The sequence below is a fragment of the Poecilia mexicana genome, unplaced genomic scaffold (genome assembly GCF_051168715.1).
Source record: "Poecilia mexicana isolate PSO_F unplaced genomic scaffold, ASM5116871v1 scaffold_11, whole genome shotgun sequence".
In the NCBI taxonomy this organism is placed as follows: domain Eukaryota; kingdom Metazoa; phylum Chordata; class Actinopteri; order Cyprinodontiformes; family Poeciliidae; genus Poecilia; species Poecilia mexicana.
In genome coordinates, this window is record NW_028263380.1 from 19,218,046 (window position 1) to 19,245,569 (window position 27,524).

The window sequence follows — 27,524 nt, forward strand, 5'->3', positions numbered from 1 at the left end:
AGAGCCTTAGATCCTCTCTTTACCAGACCATAAATAAGTTTGTAAAAATTGACAGAGGCACTGCTGCAGATTACAAACAGTTTATTGAATTCACAAATGTTTCATCAGCAAGAATAGTCACGATTTATTTTATTACACAAAGTGACAACACTAAAAGTGGGAATCTATGCTGGCCCTGGGATCCTTCAAGCTGAAAAATAATTAAAACTCAACTAGATAGAATTAGACTGCTTGGGGGAGGAATAATAAAGAAAACACAAATACAGCTAAATGCACCTAAGTGTTCACCAACAAAAACACACACAAAAATCCCTGGTGAATACAGCAAAGAAAAGAAAAACTCCCCATTCCAGTCTCCTCAATCTAAATAAAAACAGCTTGGGACTCAGGGACAGCATAGGTCCCTGTTTAAAACAAGCCAGAGGGCTACAATAGAAACTCCCTTTCCCTAAACAAAACTAAAAAAGAAGGTTCTTTTAATCAAGAACTTTCCAAAAATAAGTAAACTAAAACAAAGCTGAAACTGAAACAAAATCAAAAACTGAAACAAAAAATTAAAACTGAAACAGTAGCAGGCCAACCTACACACAAAAGAGATCTAATTAGACAATCACCTTAAGCAACCAGATAATGAGAAACTGTCTTTACCTTCTCTAAGTGAAACTGGTCAACAACGCTCTGTACGTCACTCTCTAGAAGTATGTTACCTGAAACAATCAACTTGAGGAATCAGAAATAATTCTAAACCACCTCGAGATCAATGTCAAGAAAACATACATCTGTAAGAGTCATCCTGGGATCTGCTCTCCTTTTTTTTTTATGGTGGTTGGCAAACAACTTTTAGGTGCATTACCGCCACCTTCCAGGTTGGAGTATGGGTCAGACGCTTATAATCTCCTCATAACACCAGTTCTTCTAAGAAAATTAAAAATACTACAAAAGACTACATCCCCTGACGATCTCTGAAACAGTTCTCTAATATCAAGCTCATTTTTATTCCTACTCAACTCTGAGTAATACCTCTCTTTCCCGTACATATTTGTTGCATTCTAGGAAAATATGTTGTACTGTTTCTAATTTTCCACAATAATAACAACCTGTATTATGTTTATTAATTATTTTAAGAGTACCATTTAATCCTGTACGTCCAAATTTTATTCTAGATATAATATCTTCTTCCTTTTTATTCATGTTACATTTTCTAAATTTCCCAACTTTTTTTTGGATACTATAATAAAACCTCGCTTTGTCTCCTCTATCCCACTGTTCTTACCATTTTCGTTTGATATACTCTTATTTTCTTAACTCATTTTAATATTTAAATCAACAATATTCTTTTTTTGAAGCACTCTTAGCAAAACTATCAGCCAACTCATTTCCTACCGCACCAAAGTGGGCTGGAATCCAAACTAATTTAACCTTAGAACCATGATTTTTAATCCTAAAAATTGAGGGAATTATATCCAGTATAATATCTTGCCTTGACTCTGAATTTTATGGTGGCCGACAGGTGCAAATGCGCAGCAACAGAGAAAACATGCAAACAAAAAAAAGGCCCGCGCATAAATGAAATGCAGCAAACATAAAAATAGACACAAACAAAAAGCAAATAAAATGCAGCAAACAAAAAAGAGAGACGCAAACAAATGAAATGCAGCAAGGCTTAGCTTTAATCAGTCAAACCCATTTGCTCAGGAATAAATTAAATACTTTAGTGAGCCAAAAAAAATAACAGCTATTATAATATCTGTGTTTCACCTCCACTCATAGGGGAACACTATTGGGAGTTTTTAAAACAATTTGCCAGGAGACATGCGTTCTCTCTCGGTGTGCCGAACCTGGAGCGCCTGGCCAGCTGACAGCAGGCGAGGGGAGCTGGCTGTTAATGCAGCGGGAGCAGACAGGTCCGAAAACGTCGGAGCAATATTGTAATTAAGTGATTTAGTGATGAACCGAGCAGATATTCGAGATCTATACATCTACATTCTTGCCCAAAAACATTGTAAAAAATCATTTTGTGTAATTTTAAGTGTAATACAGCAAAAATTATTTTGTCGCCATTGCTGCTTTTCTGAACACCCATTTTAAAGGAAGCAGACCCTAAATTTGGACACAGCTTGATGGGTAAAATTATGGAAAAAATTGTAAATAACAGATTAATTTATTTTTTAGAGTCTAAGGAGAAGATTAAAACTTATCAATTTGGATTTAGAAAAGGCAGAAGTACAATTGATCCAGCATTATGTCTAGAACATGAAATTAGATGGGCCCAGATTAATAAAAAGAGTGTGATAGCAGTCTTCTTGGATGTGGAAAAGGCTTATGACATGCTGTGGAAAGAAGGGCTGTTGATTAAAATTAAACAAATAGGTATAAGGGGTAAAATATATAGGTGGATTAAAAATTTCTTAACTGAAAGAACTATTAGAGTAAAAATAGGTGGGGAAATAAGTTCAAAATATCAAGTTGAAAATGGTACTCCCCAAGGCAGTATTATAAGTCTTATGCTATTTATTATAATGATTGATATTTTTAATAGCATAGATAAATCTTTTGGTGTTTCATTATTTGCAGATGATGGCATTATTTGGAAGAGGGGAAAAACAGAATTTATAAACAGGAAAATACAGGAAGCCTTAAATAGGGTAGAACATTGGGCTTTAGAATGGGGATTTAGATTCTCAACATCCAAATATAAATTTGTTGTTTTTACAAATAGGAAGCTTAATAATAATGTGAATCTTAAATTGTATGAGAATGTCATAGAAAGGGAAGCTCAAATTAAATATTTGGGTATGTGATTTGATAAAAAAAACTCACATGGAAAATACATATAGATAAAATAGTGGAAAAAAGTTAAAAAAAAAAAAAAAGTAATATTATGAGATGTTTGAGAGGCAGAGAATGGGGAACAGATAGGATCATCCCAGCCACACTTCATCCTGCATAACTCTTGTAACAGCAGTTTGGCAGGAAGAATGAGAGGTGCTAGGAATCCTAGCGGGTCATAAATGGAGCTGATGGTGGACAACATACCTCTTTTAGTGGAAGGCTTTTCTTTGACCTTCAGCTTGAACTTAAAACTGTCTGTTTCTGTGCACCATTGTAAACCTAGTGCTCTGTCTAGCGGTAGCTCATCACTGTCCAGATTCAACTCAAAGAGTCTGGGACCTGAGCTCTCCTGGGATACATTGGAGCACTTCTCGGCTGTTGCTAATCCATTGGGTTAGCGTAAACCCTCCTCTGCTGCAAATAGCTATTAGATCTTCGGCCATGGTAACTGCACTTTCCTATGATGGCAGACTTTTTAAGAGGTCATCCATGTAAAAGTTTTTGTTGACTGTTAGTACAACATCTGCTGAGAAGTTGGACTGATTATCCTCAGCAGTCTTTCTGAGAGCATAGCAAGCACAGCTCGGTGAGGAGACTGCACCAAATAAGTGGACAGTCATACGGTATTCCTCAAGGTCTTGTTCTAGATTACCTTGAGGCCACCACATGAAACGTAGAAAGTCCACATGCTCCTCAGCCACCTTAACCTGGTGGAACATGGATTTTATGTCTGCCATTAATGCCACATGTTCCTGCCGAAACCTCACTAGAACCCCCACTAATGAGCTAGTTAGATTAGGGCCCTGTAAAAGCTGACTGTTAAGAGAGACCCCTTTATACTCTGCTCCACAATCAAACACTACAACCCCTGGCAAAAAGTATGGAATCACCAGTCTTGGATGAGCAGTCATTCAGACATTTCATGCTGTAAAACAAACTCGGATCAAAAACATGATACAATATTAAGGTCATTCCAAAGTGCAACTTGTTGGCTTTCAGGAACACTCAAAGAAATGAAGAGAAAACATTGTGGAAGTCAGTGAATGATACTTTTATTGACCAAACACAGGGAAATAAATATGGAATCACTCAATTCTGAGGAAAAAAGTATGGAATCACTCAAATTGGAGGTAGAAAAAAGGACACACCCAGTCTATTTCCTTTCCCTAAATGGACACCTGGCCCCAGATTAGATGTGCCCGTTAGTGTGCAGTTCAAAACACCTGCAGTCATGACACCTTGGAGGGCTGCTGGACGAAGTGGAGTGGCGAGAACCATGACTCCAACAAGAGAAATGTCCCTTGAAACAAAAGAGAGGATTGTGAAACTTCTTGAAGAAGGTAACCCGTCACGCATGGTTGCTAAAGATGTGGGCTGTTCACAGTCAGCTGTATCCAAGATATGGTCCAAACACAAACAGCATGGAATGGTTGTTAAAGCCAAGCGTACTGGTAGACCAAGAAAGACATTAAAGCGTCAAGACAAACAACTAAAGGTCATTTGTCTTGAAAACCAAAAAAGTACAACTAAACAGATGAAGCATAAATGGGAGGAAGCTGGAGTCAATGTATGTGACCGAACCGTAAGAAATCGCCTAAAGGAGGTGGGATTTCAATACAGGAAAGCTAAATGAAAACCAGCATTGACACCTAACCATAAAAGAACAAGATTCCGATGGGCTAAGGAGAGGCAATCATGGACTGTGGATGACTGGATGAAAGTTGTCTTCAGTGATGAGTCAAGAATCTGCAATGGACAAGGTGATGATGCTGGAACTTTTGTTTGGTGCCGTTCCAGTGAGATTTATGAAGAGGCCTGCCTGAAGAAAACAACCAAATTTCCACAGTCCTTGATGATATGGGGCTGCATGTCAGGCAAAGGCACTGGGGAGATGACTGTGGTTAATTCTATCAATGCACAAGTTTACATTGACATTTTGGACAGTTTTCTCATCCCTTCAATTGAACAGATGTTTGGAGATGATGAAATGATTTTCCAAGATGACAATGCATCGTGCCATAGGGCAAAAACAGTGAAGGCATTCCTTGAAGAAAGACACATTCAGTCGATGTCATGGCCTGCAAATAGTCCAGATCTCAACCCAATAGAAAACCTGTGGTGGAGATTGAAAAAAATGTTCCACAAGAAGGCTCCAACCTGCAAAGCTGATCTGGCAACTGCTATCAAAGAGAGTAGGCACCAAATACTGTTTGTCCCTCATCAAGTCCATGCCTCAGAGACTAAAAGCTGTTATAAAAGCCAAAGATGGTGCAACTAAATACTAGTGATGTATTTTGAATGGTCTTTTGTTTATGTGTTTTTCATGATTCCATACTTTTTTCCTCAGAATTGAGTGATTCCATATTTATTTCCCTGTGTTTGGTCAATAAAAGTATCATTCACTGACTTCCACAATGTTTTCTCTTCATTTCTTTGAGTGTTCCTGAAAGCCAACAAGTTGCACTTTGGAATGACCTTAATATTGTGTCATGTTTTTGATCAGAGTTTGTTTTACAGCATGAAATGTCTGAATGACTGCTCATCCAACACTGGTGATTCCATACTTTTTGCCAGGGGTTGTACACGCAGCTTATGTTTTTGTGGATGGTATACACCATGATGGGGTATATACCACACCTTGCCTTTTGCTGTTGTCAGCTGATGCTGTGGAACCCTTTCTGCATGTCCACTATCAATGGCATTAGTCATGAAGTTTGTGTACTCTTTATGGAAACCTTTGTTCTTAAATTTTCTTTTCAACCCATGTATGCGCCGCAGGGCAACAGAAATGTTGTTTGGCATGAAGAGTTCTTCCCTTTTGAAAGGCAGTTTCAGTTTGTAATGTCCATTCTCCACTTGTGCAGAGCGATCCATTATGTCTAGGAACTTTTGTTCCTCTCTTGACATTTCCTCTTGTTCTGTAAAGGACTTTTCAATAAAGTCATAGTTGTATTGACTGATCAGAAGCTCTTCAATTTTATCAACTGTAGTTCTGTTGACATGAACTGAAGGGTAATCATTTTCAAAATCATTGTAATCTTCTGCTGAAGCATTTACAACCCATCCTAGGAGACTTCTGATTGCATAGGGCCCTTCACCCTGACTATTAACCACCTCCCAAGGTTCCATTAGTTTAGATGCATTGGTTCCCACCAGTAGATCTACACCAGCATGTATGCGAGGAAAGTTGATGTCCTTTAAGTATGACCATTTAGACAGTTCTTCCTCACTGATGATGTTGTTGTTGGTGGAGACTGGCATTTCCCTTTGTGTAAACACAATGGGAAGCTGATAGAAATGGCTTCCATTTATTTCTGAAATCTCCAGCCCTTTAATGATTGAAGTTGTCATTGTTTTACTCTGACACATTGTCCGGAGATGAATCTGAGTCTTTCGACCTTGAATATCAAGTTCATTAAGAAGTCTTTCAGAGCAGAATGTATCGGTGCTCCCAGGATCCAGAAAAACGTATGTTTTAATGATATTAGTTCCCTTTGAACTTTTCACTTTCACAGGCAGGATAGGAAGAATCCCTCTATGGTGGCCAGCCCCAGTATGACCACAAGTAGAGGAGGTTTTACAGCCCTTTGCTGCCTGATCCAACTCCTTCTGATGGAGTCTTTCCTTCTGTCCAATGTGCAAAAAGCTGGGATGCTTTTGGTTACAGTGTTTGCACGTTATGCGTTTAACACAGTTCTTGCTTAAATGTCCTGTATTCAAACAACCAAAACACAAACCTTTATCTTTTAGAAAGTCTAGTTTTTCCCTGTGTGACCTCTTTTCTAATTGCCAACACTGTTCCAATACATGTCCATCCTGTGTACAATACAGACAGGATAAATAATTTGATTTGTCAACAACAGTTACTTCATTTTTGAGAGAAGGCATGTTACCGTCATCATTAACAGAAACATGGGTGACAAAACTGTTTCTTTTAAACTGTGACTTTATTTGAGGTTTGCTAGGTCTTATGATCCCCCTAGCAGGTTGCAAAGCCTGTATATCTCCAAAAACTGGATCTGAGATTATTCTAATCTGGTGTTCAATAAAGGCAACAATATCTCTGAAACATGCTCTTTGACTTGTTCTCTCAAAAATCTCATTTGCTTTTGTTCTCCATTTTTCTCTTAGTTTAAAAGGAAACTTTTGAACCAAGATTTTCATGTTAGCTGGCATGCTTAACTCATCCAAATACTGCAGTTCCTCCATTGCATTGCAGCATTCACGAAGGAACAGTCCAAACGCCTTTAATGCTTTTGCATCTTCACCTTTAATGTTGGGCCAAGCAGTGACCTTCTCCATGTAGGCTGCAGTAATATTAAATTCATTGCCAAAATGTTCTTTGAGGAGTTGCTTGGCTACAGCATATCCTCTTTCTGCAGTCATGTGAAAGCAGCTGCGTATGAGGTCTCTTGGTTGCCCTCTAGTGTACTGTTCAAGGTAGTACAAACAGTCTCCTTTAGAACTGGTCTTTGCTTCCACACAACGTTCAAAGGCTTTCATAAATGAGTTGAACTGCAAAGGATCTCCATCATAGATGGGAATTTCTCGATGTGGCAGCAACTGGCTTGATTGCATTTGAACCAGAAGAGCCGTTATGTCATTCTGTTGTTTCAACACGTTGTAGAGATCTCCAGCAGGTTGATTTTGATTTGATGGAAGCAGACTTTTTTGAGTGGTAACATTGGGATCGGATAAAATAGAAGCTTTAGAAGTTTGAACAACAGAGGGAGCTGTTTGTGACACCAAAGTATTGAAAACAGTGTTGTCCACCTCAGGTGGAACATGCTTTTCATAGGCTGTGTTTAGATCTGACCCGACCTCGAGTCCAACATCTTGTTGAAGCTTCTTTGCAGGTTTTGTAACTAATTGTGAAGCTTGAGGAAGGAGTAAAGTCGGTTTGATCTTGGGTCTAGCACCTTTTCTAACATATGAATCCATTCCATCAGAATGGTTGGATGTAATGCTGCCTTTAGTGCAGCCCTCTAGCACCATTAGCTTGGCATTAGCAGCAGCTATTTTAGTGTCCATCTCAAGTTGTTCCTTTCTTTTCTGTTCCTCCAATGCGTGCTTCTCCTTTAAAGCAGCTGCACATGCCAGGAGTGCAGCCCTTTCTGCTTCTGCTTTCATTTGTTCAGAAAGCGTTGACGATCTGCTGGTTGTTACAGAAGAACCCCTTTGACTCCCAGTTTTTCTAGAAGATCTTACAGAAACATTTGAAATGCTGTCATGAGGTTCAATCTGCAGCTCCTCCTCCATCATGCCACCACTGACAGCATTTGGTTCAGCTTCCTTATTATTTTTACTCTCATTTTCTTTCATATCATCAGGCACACCAGTTGAGCAACCTTGTGCCTCAGTCAACCATTTATGAGTAGCAGCAACAAAATCATGAACATTCAACATTTTAGCTTGAAACCATACATCATGCTTCTGTGCTTCATCCACAGGCAATAAACCCAACAAAACCTGGTGTACCTTTTGCGTTTCTTCAGACAAACCCAAAAACCTTTTAAATTCTCCCTTAATGTCATTCACACACCCTTTGTCATTTTTCAACACTGTAATAGTTTGTCTTAACTTTGTGAGCTTATTTAACTTTGTTTTTCTTTCACTTTCTAAGTTACTGATTTTCACCAACAAAGCCTTGGCTGTTAATTTCACCTGTCTTTTTTCAGACTCCCATTGAGGATTTGCCTCTTGACCCACAATGTTATTTGTACCCTCCTGATCCAGATCAACGTTTTCCTCTTCTGCCATAATGGCCGACAGTTTATAAGAATAGCAGACAGTTTATAAGTTTATTTATTTATTTGCAAATTGTAGATTGTTTATTTATAGAGAGCTCTCTTTGCTTTAAGCAGTCTTCAGTCTGCTACCAATGCATTGGATTTAAGTTTGAACCTATGTGTGCGCACACATAATAATAATGGCCATTCATAGATATCAGCGCTGACTCACATACCCCAATGATGCGTTGGCCGGCATTGATGATCTTCGTCCCGATGTCCGCTGCAACGAATCTCAGTAGCTCCAATAGCTCGATCCATACAGCTCTGTTCCCAAGCGTGCGGTGTGGATCGCTCCCGTGCGGCTCCGGTTCTGGTTCCGACGACAGGTGTCCCGATCGTTCCTCTGCGGGTCCGGTTCCGACGTCAGGTGTCCCGTTTGTCCCTCTGCGGTCCTGGTTACGACGGCCACTGTCCAGCGGCTCCAATAGCCTGGTTCTGTGCGGCGTTACTTGTCCGGCGGCTCCAATAGCCTGGTTCTGTGTCTTTACTTTATGGCTTCGTGGAATCCCAATGCAGCAGGATCCGTGGATCTTCCGAACGAGGCAGTTTTCTACCTAAATGTAGCGGCTAAAATCCTATATTTTAGGCTACTGGTGGTTGTTGTTGAAAGGCGTTGGTTTTACGTGCGCTCAATTAAGATTCAGCATGCCGATCTTCCGTTTGATATAAAGTTAAGTCATTTATTTACAGTACAATGTCCATTGTCTTACTGGTTTCCTTAAGATCCACATAAATTCGACATACATCCAAAACCAAGCACAGTAGAAAACTGTTTGCCTCTACCTATTAACAACACCTGAACAGAATCATGATTGACCTTAAATAACCCATCCCCCATCAGACACTCAGAACTCAAAATAAAATACGCCCCCTGGTGGCGATAAACACCAGAAAGGATAAATGGCTTCTACAACGGGTGTTATGGGAAGATTATAAGCTTCTGACCCATACTCCAACCTGGAAGGTGGCGGTAATGCACCTAAAAGTTGTTTGCCAACCGCCATAAAAAAAGAAGAAGAAGAAGAATTTGGACACAGCTGTTTTTTGTTCGACTCCCTCTAGTGGTCTGGAGCACTTCCGTTTTCAGCACGTTTTGTTTGCATCTTTTCTTTTGTTTGCTGCATTTCATTTGTGGTTACATTCTTTTTTGTTTGCGTCTCTCTTCTTTGTTTGCGTCTATTTTCATGTTTGCTGCATTTCATTTGTGCGCATCTTTTTTTTTTGTTTGCATGTTTTCTCTGTTGCTGCACATTTGCACCTGTCGGCCACCGTAGAAAAGGCCCAGAGAAGAGACAGGAGAATGGATTCATCCCGGACCGGCAGGCGAGTCCCACATTACAGGCCCGCTCTGTGTAACATGCGGCGACGGGCTGCTAATGAGGCAATGAAGCTTCAAACTGCTTCACCACGTAGAGACCAAGCAGGCTGTGGATATAAGCAACACTTCGGGTGTCATTGTCTCCCATCACTCCCAGATGGGACCGACTCGCTGCAGAGAAACAAGCTCGGGGCTCCCGTTAGTCATTATTGTGAGTTAAAATTTTCACGAAAGTAAAATGTTCGTTTTTGTGGCGCATCTGTACAGAAGAGGATTAGGGCCACTGAAAAAAATAAATAAAAACAGTTCTGACTTTAACCTCAGGGTTCTGAGATTAAAGTCGTTTTATTTTTTTCCCCAGTGGCCCTAATCCTCTTCCATACATTTTTATCTTATTTTGAATGGTTATATAAACGTTACCATAGCGACCAGAGTCAGAGAGCGTTTGGGCAGTGGTCCAGAGGAGATGAGTAGAGCTTGTGAGTCTCAAGTCTGGTTTAGACGGCAAGATTTAAGGATTGTCGGCCGATTCTCCAAACCTCTGTGACCACAGAGCTGATAAAAGTACAACAGGTTCGATCGGTTCGTGTGTCCAAGGCAGGAGCAACACGAACCGATTCCAGTAACGAAAATCCCGATTCCAGAGGATAATCCAGTAAAACCCCCAACATAGCGGGAATTTAGAATAAACAAACACGGATGATGATGTAGAAGTGATAGTTTATGGACTCATTTTAAGAGATAAAAGACGTAACAAAAAGAAAAGGCGGTAGATAAAAGACAGCGGGAGCAGCTGCTCTATTTGCTGCACTATGATTTGGAGGAGACCATGTTTTTTCATAGTTAACATTTTTAACTGAATAAACATAAACATATATAATAATGACCTTTACATATAATAATAAACATTTCCACATATCTCTGATATCCACCGGACTCACAGTTGCTCGATATATCAGCTGTTTGGGATTCCCCGGTGTTCCTACGTCACCGCGCTTTCTGATTGGCTACCTCTCACATTCAATAGGTTGTATTCTCGTTCCCAGTCAGGGAAAACCCCACAGACTGCGATAAAAAGGACCAAGACAACCCAAATTGGGAATATTCAGGCTGTAGCGGGAACATCAACATGCAGAAGCCTTATCTGACCCCCACCCACCATCCCTTCCCCGGGCCGCAACAAAATTCCTAAGTCTTGACCGGTCCACGGTAATAAAAAGGTTGGAGACCACTGTACTAGAGTATACTCTACACATAACAGTGATCCCAATGCAACTTATAACAAATACACATAACCACATGGACCCCAGCAGAACTAAAATACAGAATCGTTAAAATACTACGGTGGCCGACAGGTGCAAACGCACAGCAAACACGATAAAAACAAATACAAAGAAAAGATCCAAACAAAAAGAGATGCAAAAAAATATATAAAAATAAGTGTTCCATACAACTAGAGCTTTGTGTCCGAATTCAGGGTCTGCATCCTTTCAAGCTTTTTCTTTGATGGGCTTGAGAAACGACCCGGTCTACGGAAGTGGGGTCCTGCGAAGGCAGAGCATTGCAGAGAGAAGCTGTAGCCTTCAGCTAGCTGCCTAGCCTCCACCTCGGCGTTATGTTTCTTAGCAGCCGTGACACAACATGATTTAAACAATGTTTGTAGGCGAGAATGTAAATGTACAAATCTCACATTTCTGCTCGGTTGTTTGGATCTCTTTTTTATTGCATGCGTTTTTCTTGTGTTTGCTAGGTGTTTGTACTTGTCGGCCATCGTAAAATATCGTGGTGAAAGTAAATATACCTTCAAATACTGGTGTCTATAGGTTCCAGTATTTTTACTGTAAATTTAGTTTTACTACTGCATTCACATTATGAGTAAGGTACTGCAAAGAACATTAATACCTAACCTGAATGAGATGCCACTCCAAGTCCATCAAATTTTTGATGAGGGTGGAAACCTACACATTCACTGTCTGCTTTTTCTTTTGAATGGTCTTTCCTGTCTTTTTGGATACCATCTTCCCATGTCCGGCTTTTGTGCCCCTTTCTGTGTTAATCCCAATGAAGCGACTAAAAAACAAAATCAAAATCAAACAAAGTGCTTCTACAAAGTAGGATCATTAGAATAACCACATACCTGCACATATCTGAGAACATGGTCCACAGTTTGACATGAGCTGTTTTGGATTCTTCTTGTGGCCTTTGGATGTAGGATGAAGCACATGAACCAGATTTCGATTCATTTCCTAAAAGATTTATTATGGAAAGTATTTTTTTTCTTTCTGCTTAATATTGTCTTTAAATGCTGGTTCTCTAAGATGCAAATACAAGTAAAATGTCTTTCCTAGGAACAAAAATGTATTGTACAATTATTTTACTGTAGTTTACTGCCAGTCATCAGTCTTGATTGTGACAACAGAAGAAGACATCAAATTGACAATATCCTACCGTATTTCGGAATAACAGTATGTTACTGCTGGAATTCCACCGTAAATTTACAGCCATTTCTAAGAGTGTAGCTGTAACAAATAAAAGTTCATTAAAGTCAGTGAAGAAATGATTCACATTGTTTGGAGGTTTGTACAGAATTAGCATCATGGCTCGCTTATGGATTTTTACTTCAAATCCAAGATATTCAAGAGTCATAATTATTCAAAATTATTTGCTTGGAGATCAGGTATTTCCTATAAAGATATGCTACGCCACCTCCTCCTTTGCGTTTTCTGTTCTCATTTAAAAAGTCCTATTCAGGAGGCGCTGATTCAATTAGTACAGGTGACTAGTTGGGTCTCAAACACTCCTAAAATCTCAACTATATTTTTTCCTCTCATCCAAATACACAGAGGCTGTAGTTCTGAGAACAACACGATGATTCTAATTCAGATTCAAACTTTCTTCTTTACAGAAACAAACATTACAAACAACAATGAGCTGAGGATCGTGATGGTGGGGAAGACTGGGATTGGGAAGAGCGCTTCTGGAAACACCATTCTGGGTCGACAGTGCTTTGAGTCCAAATGCAGAGCCAAATCCCTGACCATTGACTGCTCCAAAGGCTCCAGTAATGTGGATGGACAGCAGGTTGCTGTCATTGATACTCCAGGTATGTTTGACACCAGATTTGAGGGAGATAAAACAACCAAAGATCTGAGTCAGTGCGTCTGTTACGCCGCTCCTGGACCCCACATCTTCCTGGTGGTCGTTGCAATCGGCAGATTCACAGAAGAAGAAAAACAATCAGTGCAAAAGATTCAAAAAGTCTTTGGAGAGGCAGCAGACAGATACAGCATGGTTCTGTTTACCCGTGGAGACGACCTTGAAGGCACCACCATTGAAGATTATTTGTCTGAAAGCCCAGAGCTGCAGGATCTGGTGTCCAGATGTAACAACCAGTATCATGTCTTCGACAACAAGCTGAAAGATAAGAAACCTCAGGTCACTGAGCTGCTGGAGAAGATCAGAACCATTGTTGACAGGAATGGAGGAAGTCACTACACCAATGAGATGTTCCAAGAGGCTGAGAGGGCAGTTGAGGAGGAGAAACAACGAATCCTGAAGGAGAAAGAAGAGAAAATACGCAAAGAGAAAGAAGAATTGGAGAGAAAAATACAAGAAAAGTATGAGAAAGAGATGGAGAAAATGAGGGCGCAATTCCAGGTTGAGAGAGAGAGAGAGAAGAAGGAGAGAGAGGAGGAGTGGAAGAGGGAGAAAGAGGAGAGAGAGGATGAGAGGAAGAGGGAGAAAGAGGAGAGAGAGGATGAGAGGAAGAGGGATAAAGAGGAGAGAGAGGATGAGAGGAAGAGGGAGAAAGAGGAGAGAGAGGATGAGAGGAAGAGGGAGAAAGAGGAGAGAGAGGAAGAGAGGAAGAGGGAGAAAGAGGAGAGAGAGGATGAGAGGAAGAGGGAGAAAGAGGAGAGAGAGGATGAGAGGAAGAGGGAGAAAGAGGAGAGAGAGGATGAGAGGAAGAGGGAGAAAGAGGAGAGAGAGGAAGAGAGGAAGAGGGAGAAAGAGGAGAGAAAGGAGGAGAGAGAGTTTGAGAAAAACCTTATGGAAATGTGGAGAAAAGAATTTCAAAAATCCATGTCCCTGCTGCAGTCTGTGATTGAATCACAAGCCAGAAAGGAGGCTGAAAGTCTTTTGCCTTTGATAATTGGCAAAGCTTCAGATCTTTATATGCTACTCAAGAAGTTTGTGTATTGTAGTGATTGCTGAAGTACCGCCACTCTAGAGAAGGGTAAATAATCTGAATGAATGAAAGACAGAAGTTAAGATAGACAAACATACAGAAAACTTAGAAATCCCTTGGAGCAGAATTGAGAGTTTTCCTGAGGAAAATTGTCATCTCACTCTCCCACGCACCTGTCTTATACATAAAACACTTACAACAAAATTTAATTTAGAATATTAAACCCCGAGTCCTACAGTCCTTTGTCCATAATAGCCAGGAGATTCTCTAATGTTCAGTAACCAATATACAATTTTGTTATATTAGCATGTTTTCCTTAAAGCTACTGCATGTAACTTTTATACAGAATATGTTTGGGGTTTTTTACCATCCATTTTCTTCCGCTTACCTGGGATTTGGTAACAGTGCATTCTTAGGGTTCCTAAAAACCCTCCACACTTCTGAGTTTTAATCTTAGGATTCTTTGTGAATGTGGGCCCAGGTTTTCATGATTAAATATTAAATCTTGTAAACTTGCAACTCTTAGATACATCAGAAATATACAGAAAAATTAAAGAGTAATTTTGAGGTTGAGGTTTCTCAAAGAAAACTTTAAAGCATAAAATGTGGAGAGCAGAAAACTACAAACTAGATTATGTCTCTTTTAAAATAGAATAGAATAGAATTTATTGGTCCCCAAGGGAAAATTGCTTATTTGTTGAAAGCTACTCCATCTGAGGTAATAAATACAAAGTTTGTAAAATATATATATCTGTGATAAGTTCAAAATGACTAGATAGAAACAAACAAATAAATAACATGCAATATATTAATCAATAAATAACCTATAAATGAGTGCAGAAAAAAATTGAATCAGTTAGCACAGTCTTGGGCATTGTAAAGACTGATGGCAACAGGCAGAAATGACTTTCTGTGGAGCTCTGTGGACATGTATCCTGTATCCGGCCAGCATGTCAAGGAGTGGATGAGACTGGTTGTCCAAGATGGCCTGCATCTTGGACAGGATCCTTCTGTCTGACACGGCTGTCAGAGTGTCCAACTCGAACGACGTTACTGGCCTTCCGGATCAGTTTGTTCAGTCTGTTGGTGTCCTCCACCTTCAGCCTGCTTCCCCAGCACACCACAGCATACAAGATGGGACTGACAACCACAGAGTCATAAAACATCCTGAGCAAGGTGCGGGAGATGTTGAATGATCTCAGCTGCCTCAGAAAGTAGAGGCGACTTTGGCCCTTCCTGTACACAGCATCAGTGTTCTTGACCCAGTCCAGTTTTTATCAATGTGGACACCCAGATATTTATAGTTGTCCACAATGTCCACACTGACTCCCTGGATAGTAACGGGTCACTTATGTCATGATCCTCAGATCCTCCACCAGTTCCTTGGTCTTTGTCACATTGCACTGCAGGTGATTCAGCCCACACCTGTGACAACTGAGAACTTCTGGAGATGACAGGTATCAGTGCAATAGCTGAAGTCGGATGTATAGAGCGTGAAGAGGAAGGGAGAGAGGACATGACACTTGTTGTATTATTTAATGAAGAAGATCTCCATGCAGAGTAAGAACCCTTCATGCTAAATTACCACCACATCATTAAAACTCAGCCAAGACATTTATGTTCTCTTTATGGTCTTGGAAAGTTCTCCTGAGGTTTACTAAGAATACTTTGCTTAGACCATTTATGCATAGAAATCATTATGCACTCTACACTCCTTGCAGTTGACTTCCCATCTGTAAAGAAGCACCCACACTTCCAATTTGCACATCTAGGCCTGGTTGCTAGGTGTGTAATTTGCATAGCAACAAATTTGTTTGTATTTGAAATGCAAACATTTAGAATTTTGCATTTCAAATACAAAATGTTTGCCATGCTGACCTAAGTCCTCATGTCATGATGAACGATAAGAAGGAACACAGACAGAAGCATCAGCCATTAGCTTATACATATGTACATCTAAATCTGCTGGTAAGAATAATTTAGACCTTAATTGTATTTAATAAGTAGCTGCCAGACCTGAACGATCATTTAAGACTATTTCACCTGCAATGATAATATCATAATATTCTACCTGTTTTTAAAAAACTGTTGCATAAGTTCTTGTTAATTTAGATTACAAATGTTTGCATGTTAATATTGCATCACTTTTAAAGCTTTCAGCTACCATCTCTGGGACATTTCTATTATTGTTTTAGCAAAATATTGACAGTAAATACTAGAATCACCATGGGGTCTCATGTATAACAGTATGTAGCTTTCACTCAAAAGAAAATTCAGCTGTATAAAACCAGGAATGCATGGCTGGCTGCACACCTTTTCTTTATAAATCCAACTTTGTGAAAAAGAGCGCAGCTGCTGGCCCACACTACTGCCAAGCATAAATACAAATGTAAATTAGTTTAAATACATGAAAGAGTGGCACCACATGTCCCAATAACCCTGACTTTAGAAGTAAAAGTAGTTCTCATAATAATATGATTTATTTAAAAGGTGCCAAGAAAAGGTCACCTCATTTTACAGAAAAAAATTCCAAATAGAGAAAAAGCTAAATAAGAAAGAGAATGTTGATTAATTCAAATGGTAATGCTAATTTGAATAGCAGAAAATTCACTGTGCCAGAGAGTGGTATCTTTTCCACGCTCCTTTAAACTTCCTTCCGGGGTGGGGGGACGATTTCTGTTTTCGCATCCACCTGAATAATGTGTAGTTGCGCCACTGTCCCAGCAGATGAGTACGGTCTCTGAATAAACGCTGAATCCTTCCATTGTCGATGTTCTCCATCAGAGCCAAAGCATTCCACAATTATGCAGCACAGCTTTGCACAGCTATTTATATACATGATTATCTTCTTCGTCCACCTTAAGAATAAACAAACCTGACCTGTTTGCACATTTTCACAGCAGGTAATACGTTTTTATATATGACGACTTGTGCGTAAAATATGGCGCCGCTCTTTTTTTTGTGTACACAAGCTTTATACATGAGGGCCCGGTTTATGCTGATGATTTTCACTTCATACACTTGCAATATTTTTGCAATAATTCTTGGTTTGTGATGATTGTTTTATATTGTTTTATGTTCTGTTGATATCTTTTGTGTCACCCTGTTCTGAATATAAAATTACAAATAAAGCTTAATCAAAAGAATGAATAATCTATAAATTTATTGTTTTGTTCTCTTTCTTTGTTGTTTGAAGGATTCTTTTTCTCTAGTTGCCTTTATTTCACAAAAGTATTGTTTTAGCTTTACTGTTACACTTACAAACAAGTTTTAATATCAGGCAAAGGCAGCCTGAATAAATCCTACTAACATAAAATAGGTTAAAGAACTCAAAAAGCAAAAACAAGACCTGATTTATGAATGGATGTGGAAAAAAGTCATTGACTTCTGTCATTATAAATGGTTACAAAAAGTTATATCTCAGTTTTTGCGACTCCAGAAAGCAACAATTACAGTCATTATCCACAAATTGAGAAAACATGCAACAGTTTTCTCAGGCAAATGTCCCTGACATTTTTGTTTTTAGTCCATAATTTCAGTAAGCAGTACAATTTCTCCTGTTTCCAGCTTTTGTCTAGCATCTTCCAGCTCAGTTTTCTCACTTGTAACTGCAGGGCGAGTCAGATCTAAATCATCTGGGATTTGCATCTGAAGTGTTATTGATAGGAGCGGAGCAGGTTGAAGCTGCCTGCACATTTATTGTACAGTGCACTGTGCTTGTTCCAATCTAATGAATACCAATTTCTCTATTTAGGTTATAGTAGGTAGATTAACACAACATTATATCTGGCATTCTAATGATTTATTGTCTATTGCTTATTAAACTAGCTTCAGAAGCTATTTTAGGTTGGGTCTGAGTCAGACTCGGGCCACAAATCTAAACTCTACATTATCAATAAATTAACTGGTACTAAGGTTCATAAATAGGTATTTCAGTATTAACATTAAGGGCCTAAATTAATAGAAAGAAATTATAAAGAAAAATAAATTAAACTGAAAAGAGAAAAATACCTAAATTGTTAAATTTCAGTTAACATGTAGTACTTGCATAATATAATGAAGAAAAAATAAGGATGAAGATTGTGTCTCTTGCTGCTCTATTGATAAAAAATCACTGTTTGAATTGTCTAATATTATAGTTTTAAAACTGCCAAATAAATAACTTCAAGTTATTTATGTAGCTCTGAATGTCATCACCTAATATTTTTGATTCATGAAATGTGAAAAATATTATTGTATTGAAGTATTTCATCAGGGATCACAGCTTTTCTGCTATTGTTTTCCAACTTTCCACTAGAGGGCGGTGTAGCGCTGCCTTACATTTTTAACTGCAGGTTTTCATATCGACATAAAGGGAACGGAGCTGAGAAACAAACTACAAAGTTTTCAACAACCAGCACAGCTTGGATCTAAGGAGCCCCTGTATAAAACCTGCTGGGTGATTTATGTGCAGAGATGGAAAATAATTAGTTACGGTTACTTGAGTAACTTTTTTGAAAAAATTTACTCTTTGGAGTAGCTATTTTTACTACGCTGTGCTTTTTACTTTTACTTGAGTAATTTTATGAGGTATTGCTACTCTTGAGTAAAATTGATTTTCTACCCACAGTGAGTAACTTCACTGACAGCAAAATATGAGTGAAACACTGAATCAATGTCAGGCAGAAACATTGAATCCATGTTGAAGCCTAACATTGAAATGAAATTGAAAGTAGTCAGTCACTTACACGTTGAATCAACATTAGGGTTTCCACCATAACTGACACTATGTTTAAACCATCTGAATGTGGATCTAGATGCACATTTGGGTTTTTATATTAAATCAGTTAGGAATCAATGTCCACATTCCGCATTAATGGATCTACATGCACATTTGTTTTGATTTAATATTAAAGTTAAGGAATCAATATTGATCCTGTGACGGAGGAGCCGTCACGAGCCGGGACTTCATTATGAGTCCGTGTCAACATGCCCACACGCATACACACAAACGTACACGATCGCTAACTTCTGTTGCAGCTTAAACTGACGCGGTTCATCGTGGGTGCACACGCGGTGTTCCTGCTTCAGTTAGCATCCATCCTGACCTGTTTTCACTTCCAAACATTGTCCCGGTTTTGTTTTCAAGCAGGGTTATTTCCGGTTGTGGCGCGCAAGGGGAGTCATGTGATGACGTCATCGGAGCATACTGAGTGTTCTCTATTAAATTGATTATTGTATTTTTTTATTACAAGTTTATTTATTTATTTTTCTTATTATTATTATCATTATTATTGTTTTGTATCCTTTAAGAGTTAATTTGAGTTAGAAGTAATTGTTTAATTGTTTTTGTTTGCTTGATTGGTCTTTCTGTGGGCGGAGCCTGTGGCTTTAAAAGCAGGGCTCTGCGCCACAGGGAGGCAGTGCACGGAGAGCGGGATTTGGTTCGTAGACTGACCGGGGTGCTGGAGGGTCGAGGGCCGAACGGAGGCGGAAGAGAGAGGACGTTGAACAAACTTGACAACTTCTAGCTGCCTGGCTAGAGGGGCAGCTCGTGGTGGTAAATGCGACTTAAGTCGGAACATGACAACGATGGCTTTAGAAAGAAGTGACTGTTATAGTATGGATTGTAGTGATGAGAAAGTCAGGAGTGGACAGAATGAAGATAAAGAGTGGGAAATGGTGGGAAAGGATGGAAAGAAGCAGCGTCCTGCTGAAAGAACGAGGAAAAAAGGAAATGAGGAAAGCACTGAAGACACCGATAATGAAGGAACTGAGGAAGGAAAAGAAGCGCCAAAAAGACTAAACCTGAACATTATAATAAGATTTGATGAAGGAGAAGGAGTCAAGAAGATTGATCCACTTAAACTAACGAAAGCACTTAAAGCACATATTGGGGAAATTAAACACGCTAAGATACTGAGAGATGGAAATCTTTTGATTGGATGTAATTCAGAAGGGCAAGTTGAAAAGGCAAAAAAGCTTGGAGGGTTGTGTAAAGTCAAAATTAGAGCAGTTGTGAAAGTGGGTGAAAAAAGAAATAATGAAAGCAAAGGAATTATCACAGGAGTACCGTTGAGTGTTAACATGAAGGACTTAGTTGAGAATTTAAAAGAAAGAAATAAGGAAATAAAAGGAGCACGGAGAATGACAAGGGGTGCAGAGAAGATTGAAACAGAAACGGTGTTGTTGGAATTTGAAACAAAAGAAATGCCAAGGGAGGTTTTCTTTGGCTTGATAAGATTTAGTGTCAGGGAATACATGCCAAAACCAGTGAGGTGCTTCAACTGTCAAGAATTTGGACATATTGCAAAAATGTGTAAAGGAAAAAGGAGATGTGCCCGATGTTCTGGAGATCATGAATATGGTAAATGTGGAGTTGGAGTCAAACCAAAGTGCTGTAGTTGTGGAGGGGAGCACAGTGTAGCCTTTTGGGGATGCGAAGTAATGAAACAACAAACAATTGTACAGAAAACAAAAGTAGCACAGAAAGTAACATATGCAGAAGCGTGTAAAGTAGTTGAGAAAGAGAAACAAAATGGGAAATCTCTAACAGGAGAAAAGCAAATAATCTCAAAAGTTATGGAAATGGTTGAAATGAAAATAGAACAGGAAAAAAAGAAAATGGTGACTTTTATCGCAGGAGTTATAAATGCAACATCGGACGTTAAATCAAAAACGGAAAGGATTCAGATTATTGTGAAGGCAGCATGCCATAGCTTAGACTTAAAGAATATTAGGTGGGAAGACATAAGGGGAGAGCTGTGTAGCCAAGCAAGTCAAGAAGGATAGTCTCAATCTTACAATGGAATGCGAGGAGTCTTTTGTCAAATGGGCAAGATTTTAAACAGTATATTTATGAATTAAAAGGGAAACCTGACATAATTTGTATACAGGAAACATGGCTGAGGCCTTGGTTGGATTTCAAAGTAAATGGGTATATTGCAGTTAGATATGATAGAGAGGAAGGTAATGGGGGAGGGTGTCTTACTCTGATTAAGGAAGGTATTCCGTATAAAATTATTGGTAGAAAAGGAGATTTAGAATATCTTGCAACTGAAATATGGGTGGAAGAGAAGGTAATGTTGATTCTTAATTTTTACAATCCTTGTAAAAAGCTCGAGTTAAGTAAACTTGACGAGATAGAAATGAAAGGAAATGTTATTTGGTGTGGAGATTTTAATGCACATCATTCATTATGGGGTAGTGGAAAAGTAGATTGTAATGGGGACATTTTAGAAGAATTTCTAGATAGGAATAATCTGGTTTGCTTGAATAATGGTAAGAAAACAAGAATTGATATAAATTCAGGTAAGGAATCTGTATTAGATTTGACATTTGTTTCTAGCTGTTTAGCTCCATTATGTGATTGGCAAGTTAAAAATAAGTCATTTGGTAGTGATCACTACATTATAATTAGTAAAATAAGGGTGGGCCAGGTGCATAATACTGAAATGATGGGAGGAAAGTGGATATTTGAGAAAGCAAATTGGGAGGAATTTTATAAATTATGTGATAGGAAAATTTCAAATGTTCAAAATAATCAGAGTATTGAAAGTATGAACCGAGAGATTAGTCAGGGTATTTTAGCGGCTGGTGAGGCGACTATTCCAAAAACATCGGGGAAAAGTAGGAGAAAGGTCGTTCCATGGTGGAATGAAGAGTGTAGGAAAGCAGTTAGAGAAAGAAATAAAGCATTTAAATTGGTTAAGAGGTCTCATAATTTTCAACATTTAATTGAATATAAAAAGTCTCAAGCAAAAGTAAGGAGAACAATAAGAAGCACAAAAAGAGAATTTTGGAGAGGTTTCTGTGACACAATTGGCAATAGTACAAAGTTAGGGGATGTTTGGGGGATGATCAAAAAAATGGGAGGAGATAGAAGGGAATGGAGTTATCCTATATTAAATAAAAATGATATAGTAGCTGTAACTGACAAGGAAAAGGCTGATATGCTAGTGAGAACATTTGTGGAGATACATAGTGGGGAAAACTTATCAGTTAATGAAATAAAGGGAAGGGAGAGAACTAGAAAGGAAAATGATGGAATCTTAAGAAGAAAGGAGAATGATAATGATCTGATAAATTATCCTTTCTCTATTGGGGAGCTGAAAAGAGCATTAGAAAGAACTAGGAATAGTGCACCAGGTAAAGATGAAGTGTGTTATATTATGCTAAGACATGTAAGTGAGGAAGTTTTAAATAAATTATTAATTTTATACAATAAGATTTGGAAGGAGGGGAGATTGCCGTGTAAGTGGAAAGAAGCCATTATTATTCCATTGAAGAAACCTGGGAAAGACCATAGCAACCCTGGAAATTACAGACCAATAGCTTTAACATCTAATTTGTGTAAACTGATGGAAAGGATGGTGAATGAGAGATTGACACAATATTTAGAGTCAAAACATTTAATTGCTCCGTATCAGAGTGGCTTCCGTAGAGGGAGAGGAACGATAGATCCTATGTTATGTTTAGAGGATGATATTAGGAAAGCTCAGGTTAATAAGGAAACTGTTGTTGCTGTGTTTTTTGATGTGGAGAAAGCATATGATATGTTATGGAGGGAAGGGTTAATGATTAAATTACACCAGATAGGTGTAAGAGGTAATATGTTTAATTGGATATGGGATTTTTTGCAGGATAGAAATATTCAAGTTAAAATAGGATATCATGTTTCGGAATTATGTAAAGTAGAAAATGGAACCCCTCAAGGAAGTGTGGTAAGTCCAACTCTATTTTCAGTCATGATTAATGACATTTTTAAAGAATTATCTAGCAGTTTTGGTAAGTCACTGTTTGCTGATGATGGAGCATTATGGAAAAGGGGAAGAAATGTGGAACATCTTACTGTTAAACTCCAGGAAGGAATAGATAAAGTGAGTAATTGGGGGGTAGAATGGGGTTTTAAATTTTCTATAGGAAAGACAAAAGTAATGTTTTTCACAAATAAAAAAATAGGGGTTGATAAAAAGGTGTATTTATATGGGAAAGAGTTAGAAAGGGTTGATTGGTTTCGGTTTTTGGGGGTAGTTTTTGATAAGAAACTAACTTGGGGAAATCACATTGAACATATTGTAGAGAAAAGTAAAAAAGTTTTAAACATTATGAGGTGTTTAGCAGGAATGACATGGGGTGCAAGTTTTGATTCACTAAAAAATATATATGTGTCACTAATTAGGTCAAGAATAGATTACGGGAGTGTGGTGTATGGATCAGCAGCCAAAACCAGGTTAGAAAAGTTAGATGTTATTCAAGCCAGAGCAATGAGAATTTGTTTAGGGGCAGTTAAATCGACACCAATCTGTGCTTTACAAGTAGAGTCAGGGGAAATGCCATTATGCATTAGAAGACAGCAGCTAATGGTTAATTATTGGATAAGTTTAAAAGGACATGATTCAGATCATCCGGTTAAGAAAGTATTAGAAAAGTGTTGGGAAAGAGGAAAGAAACAAATTGATAGCTTTGGGTGGGTTGGGGATGACAAAGCAAAAATTTTTAATGTACATAGTAAGGAATTTAGTCCAACTGTATTGTGGCCTATGAGACCTACATGGACTTGGCAATATATTAATGTAGACAGATCACTTACACATATTAAGAAAAGGAACACGCTAGATATTTACCAAGAATTTTATAATCATATGCAGAATAAATATAATGACTATTTGCAAATTTATACTGATGGGTCGAAAGAACCTCAAAGTGAAGCAACCAGTATAGCTGTAGTGATTCCTGAATTAAAAATTTATATTTCAAAAAGAACATCTGATTATTTGAGTGTATTTGCAGTAGAACTTTGTGCTATTTTAGTAGCTTTAGAGTGGGTGGAAGAAAGTAATAGGAATAAAATAATAGTTTGTAGTGACTCTCTATCTGCATTAACAAGTATCGGAAAGGGACGTACAAAAAATCATCAAAATATTTTATATGAGATTATGATGGTTCATCATAGGTTATGTGAACAAAATAAAAATGTTATATTATTGTGGACTCCTGCTCATGTAGGTGTTCCAGGGAATGAAAGAGCAGATAGGTTGGCTAAGGAGGCGATCAAAAATGATGATATTAATATGAAAGTTAAATTATCCAAATCAGAAGGGAAAAGTATAATCTGGAAAGAAAGCAAGGAAATATGGGAAGGTATGTGGAAAAGTGAAATAAAGGGAAGACACTTATTTAGGATTCAAAATACAGTCAAAGTAGAAAGGAGTAGAGGAATAAACAGGAGGGAAGAGATAATCATAAATAGAATAAGAACCGGGCATAGTTTCTTAAATGGGAATCTTTTTAAGATGGGGAAACACCTCACTGGTTTATGTAGATGGTGTGAGGAGGTAGAGACAGTGGAACACGTTTTGATTAAATGTGGGAAATATGCAAGCCAAAGAAGATTATTAAAAGGGGAACTAGGTGTTAATAGGGAATTGGAATTTGAGAAGGTGATCTTTCAGCTGAGTAATAGTGAGGGGAAAAAGAAGGTATTTCGTTTTTTAAAGAATACTGGGTTATTTGAGAGAATTTGAGGCGTAGTTGATAGGAGTAAATAGAGGGCAGTAATGCAACATAAACGGATGCAAGCTGCCGTAAAAACCAAAAGAAGAAGAAGAAGAAGAACAGGGAGGCAGTCTGTGGCTAGACTCCTGAGAAGTCACATGGAAGATGATGGACTTTTTTTATTGAAGGTATTGCTGTGTGTCTGTTTTTAACCTGCCTGGACGTCCTTGTAAATATTCTGCACCTGGCATCTTTGTTCACCTGAAGAAAAGTTAAATAAATTTCACTAAAGCGATCTCTGGCCTTAGGCAGTCAATTTTTTGTTTGTCCAAGCATAAGAGAACCCCGTCACAGATCCATCTACATTTTTAGGTCTACATTGTAACATACCATAAAAGTTTCTTCACTGGTGTTAAACACACAATTATACTGGGAGACGATGGGCATTCTTTTGCTTAAAATTGTCTTACATTACCACATTTCCATAATGTGTGTACACAAGCTTAAAAAATGACATGGCATTAATATCACATTTTATTTAAGAAAACAGGCCTGAATATGTGTCTTAATGTTAGATGGCATATCCAGTGACGTGCGGTCAGGGGAGGGAGGTGAGGCAGAGCCTCACCTGTGATCATGGACAAATAGTATACAGGTCCTTCTCAAAAAAATTAACATATTGTGATAAAGTTCATTATTTTCCATCATGTAATGATAAAAATTAAATTGTCATATATTTTAGATTCATTTCACACCAACTGAAATATTTCAGGTCTTTTATTGTTTTAATTTGGATGATTTTGGCATACAGATCATAAAAACCCAAAATTCCTGTCTCAAAAAATTAGCATATTTCATCCGACTAATAAAAGAAGAGTGTTTTAATACCAAAAAAGTCAACCTTCAAATATTTATGTTAGTTATGCATTCAATACTTGGTCAGGAATCCTTTTGCAGCCTTCAGTGCGGCGTGGCATGGAGGCAATCAGCCTGTGGCACTGCTGAGGTATTATGAGGCCCAGGATGCTCCAATAGCGGCCTTAAGCTCATCCAGAGTTTTGGGTCTGGTGTCTCTCAACTTTCTCTTCACAATATCCCACAGATTCTCTCTGGGGTTCAGGTCAGGAGAGTTGGCAGGCCAACTGAGCACAGTAATACTGTGGTCTGTAAACCATTGGCCAGTGGTTTTGGCACTATGAGCAGGTGCCAGGTCGTGCTGAAAAATGAAATCTTCATCTCTATAAAGCTTTTCACCAGATGGAGCATGAAGTGCTCCAGAATCTCCTGATAGCTGCTGCATTGATCCTGCCCTTGATAAAACCCAGTGGACCAACACCAGCAGCTGGCATGTCACCCCAGACCATCACTGACTGTGGGTACTTGACACTGGACTTCTGGCATTTTGGCATTTCCTTCTCCCCAGTCTTCCTCCAGAGTCTGGCACCTTGATTTCCGAATGACATGCAAAGTTTGCTTTCATCCGAAAAAAGTACTTTGGACCACTGAGCAACAGTCCAGTGCTGCTTCTCGGTAGCCCAGGTCAGGCGCTTCTGCTGCTGTTTCTGGTTCAAAAGTGGCTTGACCTTTGACCTGGGGAATGCGGCACCTGTAGCCCATTTCCTGCACACGCCTGTGCACAGTGGCTATGGATGTGTCTACTCCAGACTCAGTCCACTGCTTCCCTCAAGGTCTGGAATCGGCCCTTCTCCACAATCTTCCTCAGGGTCCGGTCACCTCTTCTTGTTGTGCAGCGTTTTCTGCCATACTTTTTCCTTCCCACAGACTTCCCACTGAGGTGCCTTTGTAACATAGTTAAAATGGTTGAGGTTAAATCCTGCTAAAATGCACCATCTGCTGGTAAAAAGTTGTATTGCATTCACCCTAGAAAGAGCGAGGTATTATGGGTAATCCTCAGAGCCATGAGGATCACTGACGAGGTAACGTGTCTCTGTCATGTGTTAAAGAAATATTATTAATGCATTTTGTGAAGTGCGTTTGTGGTTGTCGTTTTTGCATATTGTTGAAATATGTTCGGTCTGGGTCACGCTAGTTCTGTTATTATGTCGTTTTTGTCGTGTTTGAGAATGTTTAGTTCGTGGGAAAGTGCAGTGGGAATTTCCCACGTGGTAACATTATGGCTCCTCCTTGCAGGAGCTTGTTTTATGCCAGAGACTGACCTTACCTCCATGCCCGTTCTGTGAAATGCAGGTATGTTTTACCAAACCTCCTGTAGCAGATGGTTAGCATGACACTGAGTTTTATATTAACAGTTTTATACAATGATGTGGTTAATTTATGTTTCTGCATTGTTCTAAAATGCAAGGTTATATAAACTAAAACATAAAAATGGCATCCAGTAAATAAAATGTCAGCATTTTATTTTATTTTTCAGAACATTTTAATTAGTTACTTTATTTTCTCTAAAAAGGAGACTCACTGGTTGTCCTTTTATTGTAAAACAAAATCCACTATACGATCACTGTAATTTTAAATTATTTTATTGTGGTTATGGTATTATGGGTAATCCTCAGAGCCATGAGGATCACTGACGAGGAGCTTGTTTTATGCCAGAGACTGACCTTACCTCCATGCCCGTTCTGTGAAATGCAGATGGAGAATTAAAGAAACAGCTGATGCCAACTTGAGCAGCTCCTTGTCGTTCATTACCACACCGGTAGAAGCCACCAAAACCACATAGGCCACAATGGTGCCGTGACTCGTCGAGAACTACATCGGACCGGGCTGGTGACTTCTGATCCTCACGTCGCTGGTGCTCCACTGTGTCATCTGAATTTGCAACGGAAGTCTAAGTAGCGCATCTGAGTGTGTTTGTACATCTTTGTGAAAGGACATTTCTTTTGAATGCTCTTGGACTTTTGTCAAAATGAGTTTCAGTAATTTTGGACAATCAAATGTGACT

At 38.8% G+C, this 27,524-nt stretch overlaps 2 protein-coding genes and 1 long non-coding RNA gene across 3 annotated transcripts in view; 2 read left to right on the forward strand and 1 right to left on the reverse strand.

Moving 5' to 3' along the window:
• LOC148156473 (uncharacterized) overlaps window positions 1–17,291 on the forward strand; it is a 41,245-nt gene extending 23,954 nt beyond the window's left edge. The window contains exon 2 of the mRNA XM_088010368.1: window positions 12,848–17,291. Coding sequence (XP_087866494.1) covers window positions 12,848–14,154 — 1,307 coding nt within the window. The 3' untranslated portion in view covers window positions 14,155–17,291. The remainder of the gene's footprint in view (window positions 1–12,847) is intronic.
• Window positions 1–27,524, reverse strand: part of LOC148156467 (uncharacterized) — a 261,721-nt gene that overhangs the window by 190,309 nt on the left and 43,888 nt on the right. The gene's annotated exons all lie outside the window — the stretch shown is intronic.
• The window catches only part of LOC148156474 (uncharacterized), a 69,700-nt gene that overhangs the window by 15,172 nt on the left and 27,004 nt on the right, over window positions 1–27,524 (forward strand). The gene's annotated exons all lie outside the window — the stretch shown is intronic.